General features: G+C 45.9%; 1 protein-coding gene across 1 annotated transcript in view; it reads left to right on the top strand.

Annotated features, from left to right (window-relative positions):
* Nucleotides 1-10,964, top strand: part of GOT2 (glutamic-oxaloacetic transaminase 2) — a 26,791-nt gene that overhangs the window by 809 nt on the left and 15,018 nt on the right. Inside the window, exon 2 of the mRNA XM_045293904.1 lies at nt 8,491-8,647. Within this exon, the coding sequence (XP_045149839.1) occupies nt 8,491-8,647 (157 nt within the window). The remainder of the gene's footprint in view (nt 1-8,490; nt 8,648-10,964) is intronic.

Genomic DNA, 10,964 nt, shown 5'->3' with positions numbered 1-10,964 from the left:
GGTTTCACGGGCGCCGGCGTGCTGGGCCGGAACGGCTTGTCTCTGCAGCCCATGACCTTGGGGCCGGGCACACTCCTTGCTGGTTTGTCGCCTGAGCGCCCTTGGTGGCCCCCTGCCTGTTAGACTGTGTGGGAAGGGCTTGAAGCTCTTCAGAGTTCTGGTTGTGTAGAAGACACATCTCCAACCCCCACCCATTCCGAAATTCACTCTGCTCTTTCATTCAGTAAATATGTCGTAACCTCAGTGTGTCTGTGAGCCGGGCACTGGACCAGCTGGCAGTTACGGCAAGGAACCAGCCTGAGACAGGGCCGGTGTCACGTAAAAAAATTACAAATGTGTCATTTCAAACTGGGGTAATGTATTGCACAGCGGGAAACTTAAAGCGAACTAATCATTCACTACCCCTAGTAGAGACCTGGTGCAGTGGATAAATTCCCTGAACGCCAACTGAAAATGGTCGGGGCGTGGAAAGTACCAGCCAATCCGTGGAAGAAATGTGTGCTGGTGCCTCAAGGTGCCTCAGTCCAGATGACGGCCCGGAAACCCTGCGGGCCAGTTCACATCTGCCCTCCAGCGTGGCAGCTTTGGTTTGGGTTGGATTTATTAGAAACCTGAGACTGGAGAGTAATTACTTCAAGAAGCAGATTGAGGCCAGTGAACTTAAAGTGGTACCGAGGGAGGGTCCAAGGAGTCCCCTCAGTGCTATAAATGCTTTGTTGGCAGTTCAAACCCACACTGAGGGGTCTGGCGATCTGCTCCCAAAAGTCATGGCCTTGACAGTTCTAGGGAGCAATTCGCCTCTGCACACGTGGGGCATCCTGAGTAAGAATCCACATGCCTGTAACAGCAGTGAGGGATGGAGTCCCACACCACCCCCTACTCCCTACCTCTAAACTACAGAGAGCAAAACCTTGGCCTCACGTTTGAATGTGTGCTTATGCGGGATACCCTTAAGCCAGCAGAACAGCCTACCCTTTCCAGGCTCCCGCTCTTGGCAAGACTGTTTTTTGCCCAGGCCTTCACACTTCCTTCTCTGCCTGATTTGGCCCTTTCTTGGCATGCTGTCAAGGAGTGCTCTTTAAACCTGCCCACTTAGTATTAGGGAGGACTGGACTACCCTTTATAAAGGAGCCCCGATGGTGTAGTGGGTTACATGTTGAGCTGCTAACTGCTAGGTAGGGGATTCAAAACCACCAGCTGCTCTTTGGGAGAAAGATGTGGCTTCCTCTTCCCACAAAGATGTACCTTCTACGAGACCCACAGCGGCAGCTCTGTTCTGTCTTGTTAGACCCCTGTGAGGCAGAACGGACTGGATGGCAATGAGTTTGAGTTGTTTCAGTTGCCATTAATAAAGAGCTGGAGGAAAGAGCAATTTGTGGTAAAGAGAAAGTCTTATTTCACTGTTGCTTTGATCTTAAAAGTAATTCTCTGGATTTATGGATTTGACTGAGTGGCCTAAATCTCGACCTTCTAGTACTTGGTGAACATCCCTGTGGGTGTGACCTTTTTGTCATCCTTGGAGGCTGAGAAGCTGGCCGATTCTTCTGCCTCTTGCCCATTTGAGTGTAAGCTCCACAGGAGCAGAGCCCTTCCCCACTTTGTTCACCATTACATTTCTCTTAGAGCCATGCTTGCCTTACTGTCCAAAGTGAATGTTGTTATGGTAAGCCCTGACTTTTTAAATTAATGCAACAGAAACAAATGCATATGTCACTGTGATACTGTATCTTAAAGGCTAAACAAATGGGGAGATCTCTGCTGTACAAAATGTGTAAGGAGGGGGAGAATCTTAACACTTTGAGGAGGGTTGCTATGAGTCAGAATCTACTGGATGGCAGCGAGCTGTAAGTCCTTCTGTGTTAGTCTGGGTACTTTAGAGAAACAAATCCACAGAAACTCGTGTATAAGAGAGAGTTTTATATAAAGGGTAAGTGCACATCAAGAAAACATCCCAACCCAGTGCTGCCCAAACCCACAAGTCCAACATTAGCCCATGTATCCAACACCAATCCACAAAGTCCTCTTCCATCTCACAAAACACACGCAATGATGCCAACTGCAGGAGGAAAACCCAATCAGTGAATGTGTAAGCATCTCAGTGCTGGCAGGGGTCTCCACACAGCTGCTCCAGCACCCAGGCCTGCATCCGGGTAGGTCCATGCGGCTTCTCCTTGGGGATGTCTTGCAGTAAATGAGCCTTGCCAGCTGAAGCAGGGAACTGGCTAAGGCAACTGCACCCTGGTCCGACCATCACAAAGAGACCCGAGAACTAGAAAGGCGAGGCTTTATCCCTCTGCCCTTCAATTAACCCACTCAGCTACTCAGGCATGCTTGGCTGACAAAGCAGTTGCCCTGTCCTCTGCTTTGTGTGCCTGGATCTCCCCCACAGTCCAGTGCTGCAAGAGTCTGGTCGCGTCATAAACTCCCACTGCCATCGAGTCAGCGGCGATTCATAGCAACCCTGTAGGACAGAGTAGGGCTCCTTAGGGCAGTGGTTCTCAACCTTCCTATACAGTTAATACAGTTCTGCATGTTGTAGTGACCCCCCAACCATACAATTATTTTCGTTGCTCCTTCATAACCATAATTTTGCTACTGTTATGAATCGGGCAACCTCTGTGAAAGATTATATGTAGAGCCCTGTAATTGGTTCCCCCTCTCTACTCCACCCTCCCGGTATCACCACTGATCCTGAAGAGATCAACGGTCCTGGATTCCCTGTGTTTCCAGTTCCTCTCTGTACCAGTGTACATCCTCTGGTCTAGCCAGATTTATAAGGTAGAATTGGGATCATGATAGTGGGGGGAAGGAAGCATTAAAGAACTAGAGGAAAGTTGTATGTTTCATCATTGCTATACTACACCCTGACTGGCTCATCTTCTCCCTCTGTTATGATTTTAACAGAAAGCCTGAGTATGTAAACTCCCCCCACTGCCCTGTACCTACACCCAGATATCGTCACAGGCCAATGAAGACAGGGAAATTTCGATGCTGACACATTTTTATTTATAATTACTTGGATTTGTTTTGTTTTTGATTATTTTGTTCTACTGACTAGATTTTTAGTGAAGGCGGTGAGGAAATATGGACCCATTTGGAAGGCCTGGGTAACAGTGGTGCAGTAATCGGTACTTAGCAGATTAAAATTTAGGGTTGCCTCCACTTGTCTTTAGCTCTGGGACCTTGGATAAGTTAATCTCATGTTAAGATAAGTCAACTGTGAGGGTTGGGGGAAGCATTGTGGAAATTGTAAAGGGCTAGGTAGGCTTGAAGGAGCCCCAGCGACAGTGGTATTGAGTTGAGCTTTGGTTCAAAAAGTCAGCAGTTCAAAACCACCATCCTTTCCATGAGAGAAAGCCAGGGCTTTTTACTCCCCTAAACAGTTACCATTTCAGCAACTTATGGGGCAGTTCCACTTGCCCTATAGGATTGCTATGAGTTGGCATTGACTGGATGGCAGTGAGTTTGGGAATTTGTCTGTTGCTTTGTTTAGGTAGCTTTGAAGAGACCTGGTGGCACTGTGGGTTTGGTGTCAAGCTGCTCACCACAAGGTTGGTGGTTCAAACCTACTAGCCACTCTGAAAATGAAAGATGAGGCTGTTTGCTCCTACAAACTTTTAGTCACAGAAATCCTGTAGAGGTTACAATGAGCGTTATCGACTTGCTGACAGTGCGTTGGGTTTGGGGTTTAGATAGGCTAAAGCTTTGGGCAAATTGCAAAACATGTGAATTCGAAATGCTTTTTTTATCTGAGTTCTTTGTGCTTTTGATTTAGTCAATATTGCTCAGTAGCGGAAGCTTTGAACTGATGTCCAAAGTGCAGGGCCACAGGTCATCAGTATCAATTCTGTCCCTGGGCACTCTTGTTTCCATTTAGTACTACCTTTTTAAAAACAGTAGAGAGAGTTCTTCACCTTCCAAGGAGTGGAATAAAGAGCACGATTACTAATTTAAAGCTGATGGAACGAAGTCTCCCTAGTCTTTCTGAAGGAGCTGTGGGTTCGATGTTGGGAGAAAGAAGAGGCTGCCTGCTCCCAGAGAGCCTGGCAGTTTGGAAACCCTGTGTACAGTAACTGAATCAGAATAAACCAATGGTGGTCAGTGGGGTTTGGTTTTACTTCTATACAAAGACGCTTCACAAAGTCTACATACACAGAATGAAAAGATCATGAAGTTTTGTTATACTGTGGTGACTTGGATGTCGCTGGAAGCTGTGCTGGCGGATTTCAGACCTGCAGCGTCCCCGTGCTGGGAAGGCTTCAGGGACAATCGGGCAAGGAGCAAACGTCTAATGGAGCACAACAGACCATTGCCTGATGCTGTACCAGGCACCGTTTCCTTGTGTCATATGTAAGCCACCATGAGTCGGCAGCTAAGAACAGCACTTATATTGACATGATTGAAAAGACCTATTTTGAAATTGCTTTTAGAATTCTTTAGGAGATATGTCTCTCCTCTCTCAAATTTCTGCCAGGACTGGACTCAGGACTACGGCTTCTGAGAGAATCTCTATGCTAAACTTTTTAACCGACTTGGCAAATAAGACAACTTAAGAAGGGGGCCTTCTGTCCTGGTTAGGGGCAGGCTGGGAGTAATTCCAGTCAGCTAGGAGCTTATCTCTGTCACTGATTGAGAGCCTGAGAGACAGAGCCATCTTTTCAACATGGAAAACTACTTGTAAAAACTGTTCTCTTATAATCAAATATGTCCTTGACATTCAAAACTGTCCTTTCACTCAGCAGTTAATGAAAGTGATACAGGCAAACAGGTGGCTACATGTTTTCTAAATCCTGGGTAAGAACGAATGCTTTCGTTAAGTTAGTTCTGCAGTTACTTTGAGATAACTGTGTTTCTTAGTATCGCCTAGGTCAGTGGTTCTCAACCTTCCTAATGCCTCGACCCTTTAATACAGTTCCTCATGTTGTGGTGACCCCCCAACCATTAAATTATTTTCGTTGCTACTTCATAACTAATTTTGCTGCTGTTATGAATCGGGTGACCCACAGGTTGAGAACTGCTGGCTTAGGTGGTGTTTCCCAACACTCCTCTGGGGTGCTGGGATAACCCAGGGGGCTGCAACAGTGGGCACTTACACTCTATCCTGGATTATGGGCTCCAGAACCAACAGTTTTCATTGTGGGGTATAGGTGGTGAGTTATTTATTCATTCTGAAAAGGAAAAGGTAGAGACCAAGTAGTTTGAGAGCTTGTTGCTTAGGTACTAGGAACAACCTGGTAGCTTAACTCAGTGAAAAAGTATGGGCAGGATTTTGAGTCTTGACCTTACACTCTTGTCGGAGAAGGGTGACAATGTTTCATGAGAGTCTAGAAAAAAACTAAGTGATAATGAAAGAGCAGGAAAGATTCAGTTTCATTTGTAAGTCCTGTGACCGCATGTTCCTCGATAAATATTAAAATGTTTTGCATTTTCCGATGGAAGCAAGTCAAGTCATTGGGAAGTTTCTAAGAGTTAAAAGCAGCAGCCGCAAAGACACACAATCCTGCACCATCATGATCTACTTGTAGGCATGACATAGATGTGCAGACTGAATAGGTGAGGGAGGGATAATGGGAATGTTTCCACAAATATGTATAATTCGACAGAAGATATTTGTGAATACTTCTTAGACATAACTGAACACTGAAGGAGAGAGATGTCCTAGGACCATGACCTCGGGAACAGCAAGGTCTGTTGACATCATGTAGTTCACACTGACAGTGTTCTCTGCCCTACGTGGGTGAGTAGTAACTGGTTTTAAAACTCATGAGCAGCTATCTTAAGATCTTAACCATTGATCGCTCCCCTTCCAGAGGAAAAGAGGGATAAAAACCAAAAGACATGGAAGCAATTAATCCAGTGAACCACACAAACATCAGTCTCAACCCTGACTGAGACCAGAAGAACTAGATGGTGCCCAGCTACCACTACCAACTGCTCTGATAAGGATCCCCTTGGAACAATGGTTCTCAAGCTGTGGGTTGCAACGCCTTTTGGGGTCAAATGACCCTTTCACAGGGGTTGCCCAATTCATCACAGTAGCAAAATGCGAGTGATGAAGTAGCAATGACAATAATTTTATGGTTGGGGTGTTACCACAACATGAGGAACTGTATTAAAGGGTTGCGGCATTGGGAAGGTTGAGAACCACTGTCTTAGAAGGTCTTAGATAGAGTAAAAGAAAAAAATGTGGACCAGAACTCAAAATCATAGAAGAGACCAGGCTTACTGGTTGATAGAGATTGGTGGAATCCCCAAGACCATGGCCCTTCATCACCCTTCAGGTCTGGAACTGAATTCACCTTCTAGTAGAAAAATCAACCATTTAAAATCAAAAGGGTAGCATTTAGCCAACAGGAGTGCTAAAGGGGTAAGGTAAGAAGGAGAAACTGGAAACACGGGGAGAAAGCTGGATATGTGATGGGGGGTTGCAGTGGATAACTTAAGACAAAATGTGTGTGAATGTGGAATGCAAAACCAATGATCTGTTCCGTTCAACCTTCATCTAATTCCCAATAAGAGGGAAAAAGTATATACATTTTCAGTGTTCATTTATAATACATAGTCATAGCTGTGGCCCACATAAATAAAAGCTGTTTGGGAGCTACAGTACATTTTAAAGAGTGTTAAGTGTCTCAGAGAGAGGATGGCAAGACTTTGGGCGTGTTGTCTGTAGAAGGGCACCCTGCTTGGCAGTAAGGAGGAAGAGCCCAAGTGACCTGCACTGGCACAGTGACTCACAGTGGGGTCAAGGACACCAACTGCAGCATTAGGAGAACTGAGCAGAGAGGCCAACTCCACAACAAAGACAAGGGTCCATGGATCAAATCTTTGGAGAACTTCTTAGAATAGGGGTGGGGGTGGAGATGGGGCTATACCGATGCCCTTTTCTGTGGACCTAATTCACCTGGCTCAGTCAGATGACTCATGGGCATGAGTGACTTCTGCAGTAACTTCTAAATGACTATTTAAGGTAATATGACTCTCCAAACAAACGCACTGCCATCTAATAGATTGTTCACTCCTAGCAACCCTTTAGGACAGGGTTTCCAAGACTGTCATTCTTTTTTTTCTTCCTTACGATCATTTTCTTGGGGGCTTTTACAACTCTTGTTACAATCCATGCATCCATTGTATCAGACATATTAGTGCATACATTGCCATTGTTCTTTTCTAGACATTTACTTTCTACTGAGCCCTTGGGATCAGCTCTTGGGACTGTAAATCTTCACAGGAGTAAAACGCCTCGTCATTCTCCCTCGATGGTTTCAAACTGTGGGCTTTGCGGTTGGCAGCTCAGTGTGCCATCAACAGTGCCACAGGGCTCTCATTACGTCTCACAAAACAAATAATGAACACTGGGGGCATTCTAATGAAAGAGGCCATAATCTGTTAGAACCACTCAATTTTTAACTCCTAAATCTAGCAACGCTCTGTCCTTTTCGTTGCTGCTGCCACCACCCTGGTCCAGGCCCACATCTGCTCTTTCTGGGAAACCAGCTGCGTCAATGACCCGCAGGCATCCACCTCACCACTCTGCCCTCAGTACCCCCACCCAGCGACCAGCTGGGCTCTCAACAACACAAGTCCATTCACATTGTGCCCCTCACCTGGTCTTCACGGTGACGGTGGTAGTGGTGGTAGTTGCCATTGAGTGGCTTCCAGCTCATCTAACCACCATGTGGTCACCACTCAAAACTCACTGCGATGGAGTCAGTTCGAACTCGGCAGCCCTGTAGGACAGAGTAGAACTGCCCTTGTAAATCTATAGGAGCAGAAAGCCTCATCTCTCTCTCTCAGCAGCTGGTGGGTTGAAACTGCTGTAACCAATTACCCCGGGGCTGCTGTGGTAATCGCAACTCCCTTTGATAGATCTCCCATGTTTCACAGCATCCAAAATAGAACCCAAGAACCTACATGCTTAAGCACTCCAGATGATGCTCTAACAAGCTTGGGGACAAGGGGGGGTGGGGGATCAAGACTCTTGGGACATCATATAAAACTGTTACATTGGCCCTTGCTTACTTATCTCTGTTCTTCTGCCCGATTACTTGTCTGGGGAATTTAGGTCAGGTTTACACTGCTCGGAAAAAACCTGCCCGGGAACCCTGGTGGGGTAATGGGTTGCAGGTTGGACTGGTAATCGTCAGGGCAGTAGCTTAGATTTCACCAGCCATGCCAAGGGAAAAGAGGAGGCTGTCAACTATCAGAAAGATCTAAAAGTCTCATGACCCCCAAAGGGAAGTTCTACTCTGTCTTACAGGGTTTCTATGAATCGGTATCAACTCATGTGTCCTGCCCTACCCTTCTGCTTCTCAGAGCATTTGTGTTGAAATTAATGGTCTTCTCCAGGCTCCGGCAAACTACTGTGAAATCATACACTTTGCTGTGTTTGCTTCTTCTGGCATGTGAGTGTGTATAAGCACACAGACATCTCTGATCGTGGGGAGCCAGCCAACTTGCCTGATGCCCTTGCTGTCTTTCTCCTTTCAGCTCCTGGTGGGCCCATGTGGAGATGGGGCCTCCGGATCCCATTCTGGGAGTCACTGAAGCTTTTAAGAGAGATACCAACAGCAAAAAGATGAACCTGGGAGTTGGGGCCTACCGGGATGACAATGGAAAGCCCTATGTGCTCCCTAGTGTCCTGAAGGTGAGCATCTGTCTGCTGCCAAATCAGACCAGGAGAGTGTTGCACTGGCGACACTGGCACCGACCGGGCTCAGCTCTTGGGATCTGGGGCTGTCGTCTCCTTGGCTGTCACAGGCAGTGCTGGGAATTGCATGGTCTCTCCCTGATTGATCCTGCTGTGGTAATTATAAAGATCGGCAGAGTGTCCTGTGTTGGTGCCCTGGTGGCATAATGATTAAAGCACTCAACTGCCCACTGAAAGGTTGGCAGTTCAAACCCACCAGCCACTCTTCAGGAGAAAGACGTGTCAGTCTGCTTCTGGAAACCCCATGGGGCAGTTCTGTTCTGTCCTGTCCTCCAGGGTCACATGAGTTGACATTGCAAACTTACTGGGTTTGAGTGGCTGTCCCTAGAGGGCAGAGCAGAACTGCGCCCTAGGGTTTCCAAAACTGATCTTTGTCAGAGCAGCCATTCTCATCTTCCGCTCAAGGAATGGCTGCTGAGTTTCACCCGCCCATCCACAGCAGCCCGACATGGAAACTCATTACACCAGCAGGGCTCCTTAAGCATGAAGGCTCGTTTCTCACCTTTTGATTGTTGCAACTGTCATGTGCTGTCGAGTCAATTCCAACGCATATGTTGATTGCCATGGTAAACTCTTTCTAGATTACATGTTTATACCCTTCCTGCCTTGTATAAGGATGCTTCTTCATTTTTTCCTCTTAATTTTGGTAGTTCTATTTGTAATCTTTTGATTGGTTATCATGTAGCTTTAAAGACTATAACTGCCATATCCCCCTTAGAATACATTTCTTTTCTTCTTTTTTTAAGAAGCTCCTCTGATGGACTGTGCATATGCTGCTCCTGCTCTGTCATTACCAGAAAAGGCGGGGGTGGGAGTGGGGTGACGTGACTTCTGGGCGGCAGATCTAGGACCCGCAAGAGAGCGTTGCAGAAGCGCCCTTTGGCTGAGGATAAGGAGCTCTGTAACAATCCAAACTCTCAGTGGCCAGGCTAGCTGAGGCCCTCGTCCCCATCAGTGGACCAGGGATGGACTGACTTCTGAAGAGTCTTTTTTTTTTTTTGTTTTTGTTTTTTTTGTTTTTTTGTTGTTGTTTTTTGTTTGTTTGTTTTTTTCTTCTGAAGAGTCTTAACTGTGCTTGTAGACGAGCACCACTGGGCACTTTGTACATGACCCCAGAGAACTAACCCTTCTCGCTCGTAGGAGGTGTGGAAACAGCTGTTTTTCCATTTACAGTTTGAGGAAACTACGACCCAGCTTAAATACATAGCTAGTAAGGTCAGCTAAGCCTCCATCTACGTCCGTTGTTGCTCATAAAAACATCATTCTTGTCCATTCCAAAAATGTCACTTTTCTATATATTTCTTGAAAAGCTGCAAAATATGGTTTAAAATAAAAGGTGTTTTCTGTTCTGCAGCATAAAATATCTGATTTTCTATCTGCCCCTTTTCATGGACAAGAACTTCAAAAGCCATGCTTTTGACATGGATGAACCTTTGAGAACGTTGGCCTGTAAGTGACCTAAGTCAGTCACAAAAGGACAAATCCCACTGACGTGGCATATGTAGGCACGGCAGATGGAGAGCAAAGCTCATTAGTGGGTTACCGGGGGTGGGGAGAGGCGAGTCACAGCTGAGTGGTCACTTTTGGGGATGGGGATGGGGATAGAGATATGAGTATACTGATGGTTGTACAACAGGATGAACGTAGATCTCACCCTAAACTGTGCATGTTTGAAAAAAATGTTAAATTTCCAACTTTTTTAATGTATATTTACCACAGTAAAACAGTTGTAAAAGATGCTCATAAAGTGAGGCTCCCAGGAGGAGGTGAGTTGAGAGCCAATGCAAAATCCACTGTGAGGAGGGCGTAGTGTTCCTGGTCGCATTTGGCCAATTGAAACGTGTCCGAGAGGTGAACGATGGGTAAACATGATAATGGGGCAGGAGGAAAGGGGAAAAAAGTAAAAATTATATATAGGTATAAATATAGATATGTGTATATGTAAATAAAGATATGTGTATGTGTATACACACGTACATACAACAAGGAACCAGATGGACTTTGGGTCTCGACTTAAATCTTACTGCAAGAACGGTTTGTTCTAATGTGATATGATACCTTCCCAACATGATTGCTGAAGACAAAGTGTGTGCATAAACAAATGTGAAGAAAGCTGATAGTGCCCAGCTATTAAAAGACATAGCACCTGGAGTATTAAAGGCTTGAAGTTAAACAAGCAGCCATCTAGCAGGGTAACAACAAAGCCCACATGGAGGAAGCACACTAGCCTTGTGTGATCATGAGGTGTTGATGG

Source organism: Echinops telfairi, unplaced genomic scaffold, assembly GCF_000313985.2.
Source record: "Echinops telfairi isolate 266 unplaced genomic scaffold, ASM31398v2 ScPeMD7_2291;HRSCAF=2852, whole genome shotgun sequence".
Classification (NCBI taxonomy): Eukaryota; Metazoa; Chordata; class Mammalia; order Afrosoricida; family Tenrecidae; genus Echinops; species Echinops telfairi.
Note: the sequence above shows the minus strand (reverse complement) of the source record. Positions and strands in the feature narration are given on the sequence as shown.